At 33.7% G+C, this 19,815-nt stretch overlaps 4 protein-coding genes across 4 annotated transcripts; all 4 read right to left on the minus strand.

Moving 5' to 3' along the window:
• Positions 1 to 1,216: 1,216 nt before the first annotated feature.
• LOC104889329 (uncharacterized) lies at positions 1,217 to 2,519 on the minus strand. Its single transcript, XM_048638150.2, has 2 exons — positions 2,213 to 2,519; positions 1,217 to 1,801 (listed from the first exon to the last, which is right to left on the minus strand). The coding sequence occupies exons 1-2, from the start codon at positions 2,499 to 2,501 to the stop codon at positions 1,494 to 1,496; spliced, it is 597 nt and encodes a 198-aa protein (XP_048494107.2). The 5' UTR covers positions 2,502 to 2,519; the 3' UTR covers positions 1,217 to 1,493.
• A 1,107-nt stretch (positions 2,520 to 3,626) lies between these two features.
• On the minus strand, positions 3,627 to 7,475 carry LOC104887665 (putative UPF0481 protein At3g02645). The gene is made up of 2 exons (XM_010672354.4): positions 6,516 to 7,475; positions 3,627 to 5,466 (listed from the first exon to the last, which is right to left on the minus strand). The coding sequence occupies exon 2, from the start codon at positions 5,463 to 5,465 to the stop codon at positions 4,053 to 4,055; it is 1,413 nt and encodes a 470-aa protein (XP_010670656.2). The 5' UTR covers position 5,466; positions 6,516 to 7,475; the 3' UTR covers positions 3,627 to 4,052.
• Positions 7,476 to 9,164: 1,689 nt separating this feature from the next.
• LOC104887664 (UPF0481 protein At3g47200) lies at positions 9,165 to 12,457 on the minus strand. Its single transcript, XM_010672353.4, has 2 exons — positions 12,128 to 12,457; positions 9,165 to 10,550 (listed from the first exon to the last, which is right to left on the minus strand). The coding sequence occupies exon 2, from the start codon at positions 10,517 to 10,519 to the stop codon at positions 9,272 to 9,274; it is 1,248 nt and encodes a 415-aa protein (XP_010670655.2). The 5' UTR covers positions 10,520 to 10,550; positions 12,128 to 12,457; the 3' UTR covers positions 9,165 to 9,271.
• A 1,890-nt stretch (positions 12,458 to 14,347) lies between these two features.
• Positions 14,348 to 19,572, minus strand: LOC104887663 (hypothetical protein). The gene is made up of 3 exons (XM_010672352.4): positions 19,369 to 19,572; positions 17,730 to 17,961; positions 14,348 to 15,053 (listed from the first exon to the last, which is right to left on the minus strand). The coding sequence occupies exons 1-3, from the start codon at positions 19,464 to 19,466 to the stop codon at positions 14,757 to 14,759; spliced, it is 627 nt and encodes a 208-aa protein (XP_010670654.2). The 5' UTR covers positions 19,467 to 19,572; the 3' UTR covers positions 14,348 to 14,756.
• Positions 19,573 to 19,815: the final 243 nt, after the last annotated feature.

Raw genomic sequence — 19,815 nt, forward strand, 5'->3', positions numbered from 1 at the left:
GCTACATTCTGCTGACCCTAATCCCCCACTCTAGCCAGACTGTCTCTATTATATCTTGTAGCCTCAGATAAGGATTTATTTTGAACTTGCTCTTGTAATTTTTAGCAATCCAAGAAGCTGTCATGTTTCTGTTTTTAGGGGCTCTTCCACAAGTGTGCTTGGGCACCAAGGTTTTCACCATAAAGTTTCTCTTAAACTTCTCCAATGAAGCCCAAATTCTCCAAGGACATCCTTTTTCCTTGTTCATGCATCTAGCACCTACCCTGTTGGGGTCATTCCTAGTGAATGGTAGTTCTCTCCCAATCTCAATTGAGTAGTCAATTAATGCTTTTCTGAAAGTCTTTGCATTATCAAACTGTTGTCCTACAAAAAACTTACACTCAACTCCAACATCCCCTCCATCTACCCCTTTGCTGCAACTGGGTTGTTTTTTTTTGAAGGTGCAGCTTCTAAGTACCCATACTCCTCATCTTCATCTTCACTATGACTGTCAAGATCAGTATCACCTTCAAAGTCACCATCAAACAGATTTTCTCCTAATCCCTTAGTTGCAGATACTCTTTTTAACATCTCTATTTCTTCATCATAAGACTGTTTTTTTCTTTTCATCACTGACTTTGGTCCTGGCACTAACTAATTCATCATCATCCTCATCTGTGCCTTCTGTATCATAGTCTATATCTACATGGGGTTGGGGTCTAGTATGGTCAGTATTTTGAGGAGGGACCAATGCCTCATCTCCATCACACAACAATTGCACAAAGGACCCTTCACCACCTAAGGACCCTTCACCACAATGAATTGACCCAACTCCACTCCATCCATTACTCACCCCAAATGGCCTAACTATTGCATGTTCTGTGTACACATGTACAAGCTTGTATTGTAAAAGTAGTGCTAAAAATGGATCAAATAATTGCTTAGCATAGCCCAAGAATCTAATACCAGTACTAAAGTCTTTCCTAGGATCAACAAAATGCAGCTTAATGATGTTATTATAACCCAAGTTGTCTATGATTTGTTTTACATATGAAGCATCAACATTATCAGGTAAGTTTTCAAACACACTTACTTGACCACCTTCGTATCTAATGTCACCATGTACAAACCACTCTCCACCATGGTGCACACTTATGCAAGGTTTTATTTCCATAAAATCTGTCATACAAAAATTTATATACTAAAGTAAGTGCAAGGAATGGAAGAACACCAATGATATTGTAGGATCCATAAAAACCATTCATATATATTTATATAGTAAAGAGTACATAGCATTCATTACTACAAAAATTGGCAAGCTCCAACCAATTACATAACATACTAAAGTTTTTTTGGAGCTTGCATTCATATAAACAACAAAACAAATCTGTCATAGCAGTGACAACCACCCTAAATAAAGCCAGTGGCTGTCACATTCTACCCCTCCTACAGCTATGACAGAGGCAAAACAAACTTAACCCAACCCAAAAAAAAAACACCAACTTCCTTCATCTTCAATCCTCTTTGAACAACCATGGAAACCCATCAAAGTATTGAGTCATGTCCTTGTTGATCCAAGCATGGAGGTCCCTCCCATTGTTGTAGATAATATCATCTATTATCCACTTCTCAATGTGCCTACGATCATTAAGCCAGAAATAATGACTACTGCCATAAGTTTTGAGTCTCCACCAAAGCCTCCATTTCTTACAAGTAAGCTCAAGCTTGTACTGATCCTCCCACCTTACCCTAGAGAAAATGTGGGTCACTAGGATATCTTGATTCGAACACAAAGGGTGTGCATGGGTAAAAGCTTCCATACCTAGTCATTAACAGAAACATAAAAAATTAATTAAATTTCACTTAACCCTAATCTGTATAAATTATACTTTAAGTTTAACAACTAAACTTCATAAACAATTAACACTCACACAATCTGTAAAACCCAAATCCCAATTACAAAAAAAAATTATTTTACTAACATCAAACCCTAAGCGTCATCAACATGCAACAAACAAATCCAACAAAAAACAACTTAAACTAGTTCCAAAAATCGCCTTTTTAAACAAGAAAACAACCAAAAATATCCTTTTTACCCAGTTACAAAACAACCAAAAAGTTAACCAAAAAGTACTAAAAAGGAAAACAAAAGAAATAAATGAAGTTCTGTAATAAAAGAAAGGAGTAAATGAAGTTCTGTAAATAAAAAAGGAGTAAATGAAGAAGAATATACCTTCTTCTGAAGTCTCTGTAATTCTTGGGAATTTTGGAGGTTTTGGTGTTGGCCACATACTATGATTATAAATGGCGTAAATGAAGAGGACAAGGAGTTGCAGTGATTTAAATAAGGACAGTGAAAGAAGGAAAGTAAATATGAACAGTGAAAGAAGGAAAGTAAATAAAGACAAAGAATACAGAGAGTTGAGATAAATACCCGCGAAATAAACCGCCTCATTAAAAGTAATCATTAGGTGGCGTTTCGTGTTGCACACGCGCCTAGGAAAATGTACCAAACGGCGCATTTGACAGAAAATTACCCTGAACTTTCATTTTCAGTACCTTAACTGGTACAAATGAAAGTTCAGTACCTTAACTGATACTTTCTTCAAAGTTGAGTACCCTCCTAGACACTTAACTCTACAAAACTTAACTTAATTGAATTGCACTGAAATAATAATAATAATTATTATTATTATAATAATTAAAATTAAAATTAAAAATAAAAATAATTATAATAATGATAATAATAATTAATATTAATATTAATAATTATTATAATAATATTATTAAATAATAATACTAATATAAAAAAAATATTGCGCATGTTCCTTAATAATAGTTATTCAATGAGGCATTCCCTAAATTATACATAATTTATTAGTATGAAGGAACATAATGTAAAGACTACAACAACTAACATCTAGAATTGTAGAATTTTTAGAAGAGAAAAAAGAGAAACTTGGAGAGAAATTAAAAAGGCTACATTTTTATATTTTTTATACATAAATAACTAAACAAAAGTACAAAACAACCTTTAGATAGGCATACAAAACACTACTAATAACATGCCCACTACTTAACCCACTACTTTTATCCCACTAAATAGACCATTATGTAGACCACTAATAACTAATTATTAACAACTAGTCCTAACTATTTGGAAAACTAAAATTTCTAAGAGCCACATTAAACATTGTGTTACAATCTTGCTTGTTCGTAATTCTTCCCGTATGATATATGGACCATTATTTTTTTAAAATTTTCATGGACCACTTCTCTCCATTAACATGGAAACACTTCTCTTCCTAAGGTAATGCAATTCTCATTATCTTCAAATTTATTGATGTACTTCTCATCAACCTTCAATAATGAATGGAGCACTTCCCTCCATAAACTGCCTTCGACGTTGTCTTGCAAATTTGACTTTATCCACTACTAAAATTCCAAAAATCGTGTCTGCATTGACTACGGACTTCCATCATTATCAGATTTCCAATTATCTTATTTTCTTGTGAAGGTTGCCCCATCACCCTAAATTTTTCTCCCTCTTTTTTTATAATAACCATATTTTTAGTTAAAAGGGAACCCATCCACACATCTAGAAAAGAAAACCATTACTCCATAGTTGATCACAAACACTCACAATATTATTTTTTTGTTTCTCTTATTTTCTCTCCTAACTTTTTTTTCCTCTCCTTTTTCTTTTTTTTTCTTCATTTCTCTCTATTTTTTTTTAGGATTTAACCTGATGCTCTTGATACCGTGTAGAATTTTTAGAGGAGAAAAAAGAGAAACTTGGAGAGAAATTAGAAAGACTACATTTTTATATTTTTCATATATAAATAACTAAACAAAACAACCTTTAAATAGACATACAAAACACTACTAATAACATATCCACCACTTAACCCACTGCTTATTATCTCACTAAATAGACCATTACGTATACCATTACTTGTTAGTCCACTAACTAATTATTAGCAACTAATCCTAACTATTAGGAAAACTATTTGAGTAATTCTGAAGCATAATCCAACAGTTACTTCCATCTACATAAATCGTACAATATACAGTTATCCTTTAAAACCAGTATAAACCTGTAAAACTGTGAGAATAAGAAGTAACACCAAATAGACCACAGAAATGAGTGACCATGGATGATTGAAGTAATCTCTCATCAATATAGCACGCCACTTATTCCTTCTATTGGTAACATGCGCATGCAAATCTCGGCTAACTTGAGAATAGTAGAAATTAGGAGCATATAACATACTGCAAGTAGTGATTCGATTTATGATAGTCGCCACCTCGTCATCACTACCAAGACAAGGATCGGTTATTTTATTTTGAACTAGTACTTGTACATCTTCTGGAGTATCGATCAGTGCATCGAGGAAGAAGGCATAATCAGTAAAATATGAATCTTCATAGTGGTGGCATTGTTCAGAAAATATGAGACTGCGAAGAATAGCTTCTGTGTTGTCTTGAATTGAGAATTTCGGAATTTGTAACACTCCACCTGTGTATTTGATATCTAGTAAATTCTTACCAGGTGTTGCTAAAAATTTTACTCCTGCGTCCTTCAACTCTTTTGCCTTTGGAGGAAGTTGATCAGTTTCTTCATCATCTTCAAGGTTTAGGCCCGAATGTTTATTACAAGGTAAGCACCAAGTAGGTTTCACATCATTGTTTTCTTGGTCTCGGTCATGACTACATTTGAGAGGTAAGCAACATAGCATGTTCACATTGCTTTCTTGGATTTGATTGTGACGAAGCTTGGGAGGTAAGCAACAAATTCGCAAAAAATCGACGAAATCCTTAATATCTGATATATCCCTTACTTTCACTCTACCTACACTAGATGCAGCTGCTCTTCCAGGAATATTAGTTTGACCTATAAAACTACAAACAAGTTCTTTGAAGAGAATTTGATCGGCAACTCTACCAAATGCCTCGTGATATAAGTCATGAACAAGTAAAAAAGGGAGTTGATTGTCCGCAAGAAACAGATCTTGTTGCACCTTATCCTCCCATGCCCTCATATTTTTCATAGGATTTATAGGTAGAAAGTTTTTAGGAAGAGAACGCAACATAATATAGCAGATAATGAATGCGGCATCGACCATCAGCATCTCGAGGAAGTCATCTCTCCCAAGACTTATTTTATCTGCATAGAACGAACGAGCTTTGCCCTCCCACCTTTCCAAAAAAACTTGAAATTGGCCTAAGTTGTAAGCTCGGTCACTATGCATCCGAACAAGTTCCATAAAGCATTGGAGATGCCTTAATTTTAGTTCTTGTGATGATTTTAAGTTCTTTTTGTAGTAAATAGGACCAATTGAAACAACAAAAGGCGTATAACATTCTCTTTTTACCTTGCCGAAGTGTTTAGGTACCTTGTAAATACGATGATTAGTACCGTTAGCAGGCAAACTACTAAGCTTGTCTTTTATTGAAGATTCCACACTCTTGGTTTGAGCTGCCATTCTGTTTTACAAAGTATATATTAGTAACATAATATCATCATTTCACACTTAACAATAATATATCCTCAACTCATTATTATTTAGATGCATCATGCATAGGGTGTTAGAAATGTGCATAAATGTAATAGTAAGTGATCGAAGGGGTAGTTAAAATTTATCAAAAGTGAAGTTAATTGCTTTTTCTTTCTCCATGAAAGGAATACTTTAGACTATTAAGGGAACATGATTTATTAATTGATGCAAACGCTGATTTGACACAAGGCCGGCTGAATATGTAATTATTCTCCTTATGGGCTTAGTATAGATTTTGTAATCTTATACTTCCTCCGTTTCTTTTTAAGTGACACATTTGCATAGTGTTTACTATTCACAATTTAAACTTTAATTAGCTTTGGTGATTTACATTTTAGGAAAAACATAGTCATGTGGGATCTTGTTAGATTCGTCTGAATGTGAATTTTTTTAATATCAACTTTTTATAATTTTTACTTATTAATAATTGAAGATATTAATGGTTAAAATAATGCATTGACAAACGTGAAAACAAGAAATATGTCACTTAAAAGAAACGGAGGTTAGTATTTCGGTAGGCTTCCTAATACAATTTGGATTATCATTATTGTAACCCTAAATCTAAATTCTAACAGTACAAAAATTATTAAAAGAGACGGTTTAATTTTAATATAAAAGTAGACCTATTTACAAAACAGATTAAACTAGTCATCGAAAGAAATTAACTTGGTCACTATTGGGCTAAATCTCTTTTTAATATTAGACCTACCATTGTCTAATTTTAATTTAAAAGTAGGCAGTCTCTTACGAGACAAACTCCTAACAGTAATAATAGGACGACGTGGAATAGAATAACCCTCCTTAACATTGATAAATGGGATTTTTATCTTGATATTTTCATTAATTTCCCCCAAATAATTAAAAACAATAACGCAATTGAAATAAAATGAACATGAAAATGTCAAATTGTTTTGGTTTCGAGCAACTGAATATAAGTACAGTAAAATAGTAAATACTAAAAATTAGGAAGGAAAATACCTCAATTATTGGAATATACAGCAAATGAGCCTATGAATAATACTTTGCTGATCAATAGTCTTACACTTCAGTACTTTCACAATCCAACAAGCAAAAAATTAGTGTAGTGTCACAAATCTCCAAGTAAGTAAAAACCAAGGAAATTTCACAAAAGAAAATAAGCAATTGTTGCAGTGGTTCTCTTACGCGTCTCTCACGGGAAGAGATGAAGTCGTGAGGATAAACTATCAACTTATTATAAAGTGATGACTGAGAAATAATGCTTAAGACTTAAGAGCATGTCCTACCAATGTGGAAAATTCGAAATAATTGAACAGGGACCTGGGACCAACGATATTATTGGGAATTTTGACATTCTTGCGGGTTTTTTTTTGTACATATGTCGGGGTAGGGTTGTAACTTGTAAGTGGATTGTATTGTACTAGGTTGGGCTTCGTCAAATTCAAATTCAGTTTAAAAATTTTCAAACTCGAGAAGTTGAGTTTAAATTTGATCCAATTTTTTTTTAATCTTGTCGAGGTCAAAACTTTTTTCTTAAGTTTGAATCCATTTCAATCCAATTATTATACAATATATTGTTTTATTTTTTTTATTTAGGTTCACAATGTTTTCTCATGATTGAATCATTGAAATTTGAAAATTTGGACTCATTACATCAATTCCAAAATGGATACTTAACTTTTTTTCCTTTTAAAATTTTGAACGTAGAGGTTAAAAAGTCCAAAATTTCACCAAAAAAGTCAAAGAATTTTTTTAAATATACATTAAATATTATATATTATATATCAAATATTATACTATATATCATATATTACATGCTAAAATATTTTTTGGACTGGATTACAGAAGGGTGAAGTGAAATCCAGTGTGAATATATTGGGACTCGAAAATTTGAGTCTAAGTCCATTCCAAACATTTTTCAATCCGATCCAGTTCAATAAGTTTGAAATGAACTGAATTGGACTCAGAACTTTTCGTAGTCCACTTGCACCCCTAACTATAGGTTATAATGAAGATTGTGAGTAATAAAATGCAGATCAAAAAGAATTTAGTACTATTTGTTGGACCATGTATATATTACATTATATTGTTTTGGGCCTTAGCCTTTGTATGCTTGTATATTATTTGGCCCACTAATATATATAATCTTATTAGGGCTGTATATAAAGCTTCCAATAAACACATCAACTCTAATGAAAAAGTGATGTGACTCCAAAAATAGGATATTAGAAAAAAAATTGGCTCAAAATTTTTTAGGGGGGTGTAACTAGAACAAGTGTTGTAACTCTAATCCAATCGTTTGTTGAGATTCAATTCTCATGTAAGGAGCATTCTCATGTGATCTTGCCCCTATATATATATATATAGTTTTGGGTTCTAGTGAGAACCCTCTTATGGTGAAAATCGTGAGAACCACTAAAAATAAGCAAAAAGTTCATAAAATGAGCCCAAAAAAAAATAAAAATTGAGTAAAATCACAAAATTGAGTAGAAAACATTAAACGAGTAAAACCGTAAGATGAGCAAAAATGTAAAATGAGAAAAACGTTAAATGAGCAAAATGTAAAATGAGAAAAAAAAAAAAAAAAAACGTTGTGAAATGAACATAATAATGTTAACTGAGCAAAAACATAAAATAAGATTAACATAAAATGAGCGAAAACATTGAGAAATGAGTAAAAACTTCATAAACTAAGGAAAAATAAGTGGATTCTCACGGTTCTCATTGTAAGGGTGGTTCTCATATGAACTTAGTTGGGTTCTAATAAGAACCCTCTTATAGTGAGAACCACTTAAAATGAACAAAAACTTCCTAAAATGAGCCCAAAGAAAATGATGAAAAGCATAAAATGAGTAGAAAACATGAAATTATTAAAAACGTAAAATGAGCAAAAATGTAAAGGGATAAAACGCATAAAAAAGGGTTGAATGAAAAAAGCGTAAAATAAGCACAACGTAACATGAGCAAAAACGTTGCAAAATGAGCATAGAAATGTTAAATGAGCAGAACCGTAATATAAGTAAAACATAAAATGAGCAAAAACGTTTTGTGATGTTCAAAATCTTCGTAAAATTAGGAAAGATAAGTGGTTCTCACCATAAGAGTGGTTCTCATATATCGTAATCAGTATGGAGCAATACACAAGACCAGATGACTACTCGTTTCATATGTATATATTGTAATCAGTTGCGATACATTTTTAATTGTCTACATGATTTCTCTCCTGAGTTTATCGTAATCGTGTTTTTGTTTTTGGTGAATTTAGTTGTAAATTTTTTTTTTCGAAATATGTTGTATTTTTTTAACTTTCTTCCCCCCGGCATGACTTAAAGTCAAATTAAGGTCATATTAGAAAATTCATCACTCATATTGTTAATTATTGACTGTCAAAGTAGATGTCATCTAACTTAGTTGGTAAAGTCTTGTGGAATAGTACCCAAAACTTGTGATGAAATCTCATTTACGTCATTGCGCTTAGTCGCTCATTTACACCTAAAAAAAATTTTAACTAACAGACAGCGGAGTATCCTATAGTTATCCTCTTTAAGAAATAACAATAAGAAGACCAACAAGATTTTGAAGTTCATAGACATTTGCAAATGATGGAACAGGGGGATTGCGGGACAAAGCCATCCAAATATATCCGAATACTCACAACTTTACATACATTACATATCAATTGAATAGAACGCAATAAACGCATATATCAAAGTAGACAGACAATTTATTCTTCTATTACAGCTACAGCTGCCTAGTTATTTAAAGCCAGTTACAACTTGTAACACAGTAAGAATCAACATCACAATTGCATAAATTACAGATATAGCTGCCCATGGATGGTTAAAATAGTCATGCTTAAGTATGGCCTTCCATCGATTCCAAGGAGTTCCAGCATATGCATTAAGATCCTTACAGATAGTGGAGTAATAGAAATTTGAACCTTTTAGTCTCGTCTGCTTGAACAACTTGCTGAAGAGATCCGCCACTTCTTCGTTATTCCCTAGCCAGTTCTCGATCACTCCACTTTGAACAAGTATGGTTACATCCTTTGGGGTATTGATCAGACTATCCAAGAACGCGAAGTAGTCAATGATGTACGAATCAAAGTAATAGTGACATTGCTCGAACACCATGATGTTACGGAACAACGATTCTGTATCATCAGTCACTACAAACCTCGGAATTTCCAAAACCCCTTTCATAAATCTTACATCAAGCAAATTCTGACTTCTACCCGCTACAAATTTGACTCCAGCTTCACTTAACTCAGTTACACTTGAAGTAAACTCGAACTTTTTGTTGGTAGTAGGTAATTCAGCCCGGAGGGCAGAAGGCAAGTAACATATCCTTAAGAAATCAACCATATGTCTTACATCTGCACTTGCTATCCTAGAAGGAATATCTTCATTCTTTCCCATGAAGAATCTATAGGTAATATCAAGGAAAGAAAGATGCTTATTTTGGGATGAGGGCTCAAAGACTAGATCATAAAGACCCTTAAGAATGAAAATTGGTAATTGGTTTTCTTCTAGCCTTATATCGCGAGTAACTTCTAAGATCATCCTTGGTTTGTTAAAAACGCGGTCATTTGCATCTATAAATTCATGAAAACAACCCCTCAAGAAGAGCTCAATGATGAATGTAGCATCAAGAAGCACCATTTCAATGAAATGTTCACTGGGTAAGTTTATAGCCTCAACATAACAATGACGGGCAAGATTTTCCCATCCTCTTATAACTTGAGTGTAATAATCTAAGTTATAAGAAGTGGATCGTCCAAGAAAAGATTGCAAGTACCTCAATTTCTGTTGTTGCATCCCAACTAGTCTTGGATCATTATAGTAGAAAGGACCTATTGAAACAAGCAAAGGCCGATAAGCATCCTCATTTACCTTGCGAAGATTTTCAGGGACTCTGTAAATGCAACAATTTGAGGAAACTGCTGGCAAGGATGCAAGTTTCTGTTGTATCGAGTTCGACACCCATTTGCTTGGATCTCCCATGTATTCTTTGTTTTTCCAAGAAAAAAGAACTCTGAGACAAGTGAAATCGACCAAGACAGGTATAAGCATGAATCTTACATGTTAAGGAAGCAGCTCTCTTCTTTTTCACTTTTTGGTTTTTCTAAAGGTACACTGAATTGTGACATATAATGTCCACTTTACACATAGTTTCTTGATCACTGTCATTATCATGGACTCGCTTTATTGTCGAAATCAGACAAACCCAGAAAAAGAAGGGAATAAAAACAGGTTAACTTGATTTTCACTAGCTAGTTAGCTACCAAAATAAATTTTGTTGTTACCAAAGTTTCCCTCCTTTTTCTTGTTCGGTAGCACAATTGTTTACTGTTTAGCCATACTCTTGCTTTAAAGGTCGCTTTAAATATTGTCTATCTAAACATTATAGGAGCGTATGTTGCTCCTATTGTACAATGTACCGCGTAATACTACCCTTTAGGAGAACTACAAGAATGTCATATACAGCAATACCCTGTCTTAGGGCATCTAACTACAACTTATTCCACCTCCTTTCATATTTAGACTCAAGCTCACGGCCAGGGAACGTTTTAACCACTTGAGCTCCCATCACTTTCTCAAGTGCAGTGTACTAAGACACTTGATCCCAGTTTCTTGAATGTATTACTTGATCCTCAAATTATCCCTAGAAATATAAACGTCAAAACTCGTTGACAGCAGCTTAGTTTATAAGGAACTCAATCACCAATTCACCACATAAACAAGAGATGGTCAGAATAAATTTTAAGATACTCCTACTGTCCTAAGACAATTTAGCTCAGAAATCCACCCTGAGAGGCTGCCACCCATAACATCAAAAAACACACAAAGGAACCTGCATATCGCAAGGTTTACTAAAACACTAATCGTTCGAGTTCAATCTGGACTCGAACAGATGTTAATAGAACCAATTAAATACTTTTTAGTCGGAGCAATTTTCAAATTACTCACTTATATTGGTACTTCAATGAAGGTTTTTGATACTATGGAACTTGTGTATCAGTGTATGTATTATGAAAGTCGTATTGGTATTATAAAGCATTCTAGTGATACTATTAGCCTGCAAGGCATACAAGCTCAGAAGATGGATACAAGACTAAACAGCTCAAGTAAATGCCCCAACATATTGCCACCACAAGTAAATGCCCCAACATATTGCGGGGATGAGGATTCGAATCTTGGGCAATGCCCTGAAAATTCGAGGTAGTATTCCAGTGAGCTACCAATGGCCCAACATTTATGGTTGTATCAAAATGTCACTGTCAAAACTGAAAAACTCAGTTTATATTTGTTACAAGTTACAACTCACTCACACTCACATATCTAACCCTATTTCCAAAATCCAACCCTCCCTTCTTTTCCCCCAAGTTTCTTCCCAAAATCCCTTGTTATATTAACATCTAGGAATATGTTATAGTTCATCAAAACTCAAAACCAACATTCAACTAATTTACCACTAAAAGTTGTACACTTTCTAAAAATTAGAAAAACATCATATACAGGAAATCAGCATCACTTGCAACTTGAACTTAACAAGGAAAAGAAACCCAAAAAAAATGTACATCTATGGAGTTAGAAGAGAATATAACTTACTGAAGTTTGGTGTTTAATAGAATAGTTTAGGATAGTCTGCTGATTTGATCGTGCAGGAGTTGAATTTTTTGCTACTTATTACACCTTCTTCATGGCTTCATCTATATGATTTCATGACGGGTATTTATGTGTAAAAAGGGCAGAGAATGAAAGAAGAAAATAGAGAGTAAAAAGTTGGATACGAAAGCACCATTTCCTTCTAACTTACAGTCTTCTACCCACCTTCAATGAACTTTCAAACTTCTGCGTTAAACTTTTAGGATTCGAGTTTCTCTTGTGAAGTAAGGAACCAACAAGAGAGAGTGCGTCTATGAAAAATAAAAGATTGCGAATCTTGGATGGGTACTACTGACAACTGACAAGGGGTCGAAAAAGTAAAAAGTGACAAATGTTTTGTGCGGATGGTTACACGGTTAATAATTATGTGGTCGTACAACTTGTTCTTTTCGGCATAAAACAAGTGAATTGATTGTAAGTGAATTGAATTGAATTAATTTTAACTAGTAGTAGTGATAAATAATATAATATAATATTATTTAATTAATAATAAACTAGTTAATGGTTGATAGTATTGTTATTTTGTCTAGTAATTCAACTATCAAAACGTGTATATTTTTTTCATGAATTGAATTAATTTTAACTAGTAGTAGTGATAAATAATATAATATAATATTATTTAATTAATAATAAACTAGTTAATGGTTGATAGTATTGTTATTTTGTCTAGTAATTCAACTATCAAAACGTGTATATTTTTTTCATTTCAATAATGACAAGTATTATTATTGTTATTATTAATAGTATTAGTGTTGTCATCTATTAAAAGAATTTGTACTTTGAACAATGAAAAATATTATTGAAATATGTACTTCTTAGGCTTCAATTATCATTTCAATATAATTAGCCGAATCATATAGAGAAAAATAGTATTAGCAAAATAATAATTAACAATATTGAAAAAATAATATTATTATTAATATTAAAAGAAATAATAATAGGAGTAATAATAACAATAATAATATAATAATAAAAATTGTAATCATGATTTTAATATATATAATAGTAATAGTAATTATCATTGTTTTATTATTAGATAATTAAATCACTAAACTGAACTGAATTGAAAATAAGTTGGGGAAAACATGGCCTAAAAGAGACTAATTATATTAAGATATTGAATAACTCCTTCAATTTGTACTAGTGAATCCGAAAAATGATAAGTAAATTCATAATCTTGGTCGGACGACTTTCAGGTGGTTCCAATTTTTTTTCAGGTAGTCTTCATTTTTTTTCAGGTAGTCTTCATTAATTTATTTTAGATAGTCTTCATTTTGTTTTCAGTTAGTCTTCTTTGTTTTTCAGTTGGTTTTTGTGCTTCAGTTAGACTTACTTGGGTTTCAGTTGGTCTTTATTCTTTTTCAGGTAGTCTTCATTTTTCTTCAGGTAGTCTTCATTTTGTTTCAGTTAGTCCAACTGAAAGAAAACAAAGTCCAACTGAAAGAACACAAAGTCCAACTGAAAGAAAACAAAGTCCAACTGAAAGAAACAAAAGTCCAACTGAAAGAAAACAAAGTCCAACTGAAAACAAACTCGTTTCTTAAGAATTTCTTTGTAGGGTAGAATCTTATACTTCCTCCGTTTCAAAATAGATGCTACATTGTCTATTTTTGGGTGTTTCAAAATAGATGCAACAATGTTTTTTTTCCTTATTTAGTAACTTTTGCCTTATACTTTTACCATTTTACCCTTACTAACTTGTTTTAAGTACACTAATCTACTTCACTTTATATGTGGTCCCCAACACTTTTTTATTTTCCCTCCTTTCACATGGGGACCACTACAATTAATCTACCTCACTTTATACTACTTAAACATGCTTAGGAAATTTTGCCTAGGAGTCCGTTTTAATAACAATGTAGCATCTATTTTGAAACGAAGGAAGTATAAAGAAATTCTTACTTTATTATAATTACAAGGACCATATTGTACTCTCTATCCTCCTACTTAGTTTATGAGTCATTTCAAGTATTAAGAAAAATGGAACAAAAATAGAAACTACTGCAGTGATGACTTGATGAGTAACCTTGTGTCCTTGTCCATATTGGTGAGAGGTCTTGCAATTTGAAAACTAACATATTGGAAACAGTATGGCCTAGCCATTTAATTTAACTTAGAAGAAAGGGGATAGTAAGCATAGCAGCAGAAACCCAATAGGCAAACTTCTACGCATAAAATGCAATATCATTAGACTAGAGTGCACCAAAAGGAATCAACAATTAGCGGAAGGAAACTATCCACACTTGTTTTCTCCAAAATCTACCACCCCAAATGCTTTAACCATAAGAAGACGACAATATTCAAGTCACAGTTTGATTAGGCCATAAGGGGTTGCAAGCTAACTCTCAAATTCAAGAGCTGCGGTCTGCTTTTTCCATTCTTCTTCCATGACGCACGGAAGTAAGAAAAGTAGCATTTCTTATATGTTCACCTGGTCCTTTCTCGATCTGACTCTCGTCACAACAAAGTTTTCGTTGAATGGGGAACTGTAGAAAGTTGAATAAGCAATTCAAGCTCAAAAGACTTGGAAGCAAGAAACAGAGTGGCAGGCAATGTGCGTTTACAGCGTAACTCATTTCAGCTTGGCTTTCGAAGAGCTTTGAAGAGGTTTTGCAACAGCCCTAGGCGCTGGAGTTCTCATGGCCTTCTTTATATCATACTTGACAGATGCGAAAGCACATACAAGGGCGAACAACATCGTAGGGTATACATAAATAGATTGAGCAGCATCTGTGTTTACCGGTTTTGCAAGGATTCCTTCCTTGACAAGACCCCAAACAATCAGGAGTGAGCCAAACATGCTCATTCTTCCGGGTTTCAGAAGGCCAACTAGAGCGCCTGCTACACAGAAGTAGCTGCCTGCCAAAACCTAAGCACAAGATTAAGTGAGAAATAAAAGAGAAGGTAGAGTTTGGTAAAATGAGTCCTTGACCATTAGAACTTAGAAATAAAGATCCATAAAAAATTCAGAAGTTCAGGATTGTCCAGAGTACAACTTCAAATCAAAACTCTTACCATCAAGAAAAGTACACGCTATATCCATATCATCTTTAAAATTGACATTGCCAAAATCAGAATCAAGCAACTCTTAAGAGGAAAGCACAGATCTATAAGATAGCATTTAAAAACATTCTCAAGAAAACATCTAGCATTAGAACTGAGGAAATAAACCAATTAAAGCTTAGTCAGACAAGTCAAAAAATATTTCAGACCACAAAAAATTAACAAGCTGAACGAAACTTATAAACAGAACATAGAAATTGATGTGCATATTGCTGCATCTTTCTGTTTCATAAAGTACATCATTTGTGTCACCATTCATCGGTAAATTGTGGAGAAGCTTGATTTGTATGTGTAGTCAGTTACTGAGAACCAGAGAGCCAACAGTAAACAAGCTCTTCAGCCACCAACTAAAGTATATGCCCCAATATCCTTGGTACAAAAGGAAGGTGTTTGGCAAGGTACTGTAAGTTTTCGATGAGATCGAGAATGCCCAAGAAGACCAACATAACGGCAACAAGACTCTAATAAGAACTTCCGAATAAACCTCAAAAAGTAGAATAAACTGACCATTGAACCCGGCAGTTTTAAGTGGTTGACAAAGGCCTCTACCAGGGTTATCATAAATAAAAACTACTACCAACTAGCTTTATCATAGTTAATAAAAACTAGAAAAGAAATTATTGAGCATTGCTGAAAGAAGCACTGAAGAAGAGTCTAATGCACATAAAGAACATTATCACCTTGATAAGTCAATGTGCTACGTTTTCACAATATCAAGGCTATATATTATTATAATGAGTTTTATGTCTGCTAATTAATCACCCCAACTAAAACTGAAAAAAAAAAGGACATTTTTCCTCTTTTCTCAGAGTAAAACAAACAATATATCAAGGGATAAATCTAGTTCTACTATTCTGGGTCGAACTAATCATCAGGGCGGTATGAGAGTTAGCAAATTTCCTGGCCCTGGACTCCAGAGAATAGGCCATAAAAAGAAATTATAAGCATATGGACTTCCATAGAACTAGATTAGTGCTAAAGTCCAGCAGTGACTGTCATTATGAAGGTGATGTGATGGAGTGGGTGGATGATAATAAGTGAGAATACACGTGAAACAGCAGTCCACTCAAACAACTTAGATGAATGGCCTCTTTAAAAAGTCGCCAACAAATATTCTTTGAATAAGTCTTACTTAATGAGCCTATGAATAGATCATTATTATCATGATATCATCATTTAAGAGCATCTTACTTAGAGTGAACCAACAAATGTTTAAAGACTTGCAAATATTGAGTCGGTGCCATATCAAGTTCCTTATAGTGCTAGTGTTCCTTTGTAGCTTAGTACTTGTTCCTATAGTGAATAATTTACATTCGTTGTTTTGTTTTGGGGTTAAGGGGTTTGAGTGAACTCCTATATTGTGTGAACTTTGAGTAAAGCTAGAAGAAAAGAGAAAAAACTTAGAATGAGGTCAAGAGAGGGACAACAGTTGTGGGAACCATTATTAGGTTTCGTGTTTGTAGAGCACCACGAGTTGTGAATCAAGTGTAATAGGTTGTACTTAGGGGTTGGCCAATTATTACTGAAAGAGTTGAATCTAAAATCCCTTCTAGTCGGGATTTTTATTTCGTATAGGCTCAGAAGATTTCCCTCTAAAATCTCTTTTGTCTTTGCATTGTTTTTTTCGTTATTTCTTTAATTTCGTGAAAAGTATTCATAGTTCCTATCACTACAAATTACCATCTATTGTAGTATTCCTAGAGAAACAACGAAAAACTTCACACGCCTTTGATACGATACCGTAATATTGTAGTTTATTGTGTCATCATACCACTAGATGGAAGATGATGCAAAGTGCGCTAGTCTGATCATACGAATCACTTCTTTTCCATTGCCAAAGTACTAGGAACAAGTTAAATCATTGGAAACACTAGAGATGGAGCGTGCAATATGGACTGTCTAAAAGCACTTTAATTATTTAACAAAAGAGGAGCCCTCACAGAAATTTGACTAAAAAGGGAAATCTTCCATGTGGTTGAATTCAATCCTCTTTGGAAATGACGAACTTACAAGGAAAATAGGGACAACCATAGAATCATAACTGAAGGACATTTTTAGGCTTTGGTACCCTTATCTCAGTGAGACCAACAAATAGACAAAGCAACGGAAAGTACACAGAATATTACAGCAGAATATTCCCAAAAAAAGCTTTAACTAGCGTGTCATCAACTGAAATTCAAGAAGATGCAGCACAGTCAATATGTTAGACCTCATAAACCATGAAAAATTTACATGTTATGTGTGCATCAATTGGTGGAAAATGGGAAAAAAGAAACAAAGAATGCATGAAACAGTAATACTTCTAGAAAATAAGTAAAGTGCAGAACTAAAGAAAATATGCTCTTGCATTGTTCCTCTGAAAAGTTAGCTAGAAGAAAGATTAAACTGCTTGAGCAGGTTATCATTGCATGATGCTTGGCAAGAGAACATAAAATTAAAGATGTTGTCATAAACAAGAATAGGACAAATCATAAATCCGTACCTCTAAACGCTTCAAATCAAGCGCCACAGGGGCCTCTTTCACACTAGTTAAATTGTAGATATCCACCAAATTGTTCCAACTAGGGATTGTCAAATTCTTGACAAGACCATGTGCCATGGCTCCAGGATAAAGAAGGCTTTTTACAACTGCTACAGGAATAACATCGCTAGCAGTTAACTGAGAAGATGTCACGTGCATAGGAGTTGTGCACACACCAGACCTACATGGTACTCTGTGGAAATTAAAAAACAAAGAGTTCAGGACAGCTGAGATGAATACTTTCCTAGAAAAATACTTTCCTAGAAAATACACCACGTAATAGCTGCAGTGATTTAGTGTTTATCTGCTCTAATTCTCTGAATGAATTCACCAACATTATTTATAGTTCTTTATATAATCTATACTTCTAAACGTAAGCAAGTCATTTTTTTCACAAGTCTGGCATGTACACATCAAACTAACAACATGTGCTCATGTGCATGTCTTCCTCTTTCAAGATAGACAAGCATGAAAAATAAGCTGCAACTTCCAAACACGAAAGAGTGGATCACCAACCTCAAACATTTGGGAAGCATAAAAGCTGACTGCCTGACTCACAGTAAACTTATTCTTTGTGACATAAGTTTTGCAAGCAGGAAATGACCACGAGGATGATGAATGCAATAATGAGAATCTATTAGTTGGTAATAAAATTAAAATCAACGTTCTAATTCAGAAGATCTCCTACAAATATAAGAACCACAGATGTAAGTTATCAACTAAAGAAGCAGCAAAAAAGGATCAACAAATGCCACCATGGAGAGTATTAGAGTAACACTCCACAGCATCATATATTAGGAAGTAAAGAACCAAACAACCACAAATGTAAATGCAGATAACAGCACAATAAACATGTACAAGAATCATGTCACACATGTCAAAGCCAACGTGGAATAGTGAACGTCTTAGTCATGCTTTCCACACATGACAAATTCATCAGCAGAAAGCAATCCCCTTCCAAAGAACTCATCGTACTCGATCTTTCTACCTTTCAACACAACCTCAAGATTAATTATTACAAATCCAAGCATTGTTGCTACTGAAGCCACCGTAATATGCAACTTCGAAGATCTCCAGCTTTTTCGCTACGAAAACAATGGCCAATTAATTAAAACTATCCTACATATCATTATATCAACGAGACAACGAATATTGCATAGTCATGTCAACGGAAATCTTCGCATTGTCATGAAAATTCAATGAACATAGTTAAATTATACTATAATGAGAATTCAATTCTAGCACCTCGTGTCAAACAAATCATATTCAAACCAATCAACTACGTATCAATCATTGCAAATCACGGAATCTTAAGATCTTATTAAATATTATCAGCAAAAATGTAATTTACTGTTGAAATTCAGTTATATATCGTATTAATCGCAAATTAGGTCAATAATTACAGCATAAAACTAAATTATTCTAATTGATTTGGTTTCATTCAGCATTAGATGCAGATTCATGAAGAGAATATATACAGAAACTATATTTGGATTAATCTACCAGCTGATTTCGTTTAGATTTTCGATAATTTTAGCGGAATTAAGCGTACTGAGAAAAAATCGCAAGTGAAAATTGGAAGAGAGAGAGAGTGGGGAACCTGAAGAGAGGAATCTGAAGGAAGATGAGAAAGAAGAAAACGCGAGAAGCAATGGCGGAAATTCTGGAGCTGGTCCAACCTCTGGATGAATTCGCCATTGATTTTGCTGTTGCTTCACTTGGTAATCTCAGGCCGAGAGAGAGTGAGAATTTGATCTCGATTTCTGAACTCAGCTGAAGTCAGAGTTGGCGTTGACTACCTTAAACTGAGTCGAGGTCGAGTTTATTTGAGCTAGTGCAAGGAGGAGTAGGGCCAACCGGCCAAGGATAATTATCGTGATCCGTTAATCTGATCTGAACCTAATTCGAAAAGAATGGCTTAACTGTTAGGGATAGTTTTTTAGTCCACTTAAGTAGATCGGTTGACACAACTAGTTATTTAATAAAATGGGTTAGATAAGACTATGTTTGTTAAATAATTTTTTCGTTGGCTTTTGACTTTTCGATT

Source organism: Beta vulgaris, chromosome 2, assembly GCF_026745355.1.
Source record: "Beta vulgaris subsp. vulgaris cultivar EL10 chromosome 2, EL10.2, whole genome shotgun sequence".
NCBI lineage: Eukaryota > Viridiplantae > Streptophyta > Magnoliopsida > Caryophyllales > Amaranthaceae > Beta > Beta vulgaris.

What these genes read in the sequence shown, in the direction of transcription:
- LOC104889329 (XM_048638150.2), bottom strand. Translation starts at nt 2,501, where the DNA reads ATGCGCCGTTTGGTACATTTTCCTAGGCGCGTGTGCAACACGAAACGC. An exon ending in TACAGAGACTTCAGAAGAAG is followed by an intron (nt 1,802 to 2,212) that starts GTATATTCTTCT and finishes GTTAATGACTAG; the next exon opens with GTATGGAAGCTTTTACCCAT.
- LOC104887665 (XM_010672354.4), bottom strand. Translation starts at nt 5,465, where the DNA reads ATGGCAGCTCAAACCAAGAGTGTGGAATCTTCAATAAAAGACAAGCTT.
- LOC104887664 (XM_010672353.4), bottom strand. Translation starts at nt 10,519, where the DNA reads ATGGGAGATCCAAGCAAATGGGTGTCGAACTCGATACAACAGAAACTT.
- LOC104887663 (XM_010672352.4), bottom strand. Translation starts at nt 19,466, where the DNA reads ATGGCGAATTCATCCAGAGGTTGGACCAGCTCCAGAATTTCCGCCATT. An exon ending in CTTCAGATTCCTCTCTTCAG is followed by an intron (nt 17,962 to 19,368) that starts GTTCCCCACTCT and finishes TAATTTCCACAG; the next exon opens with AGTACCATGTAGGTCTGGTG. An exon ending in TTGATTTGAAGCGTTTAGAG is followed by an intron (nt 15,054 to 17,729) that starts GTACGGATTTAT and finishes TCTTGTGCTTAG; the next exon opens with GTTTTGGCAGGCAGCTACTT.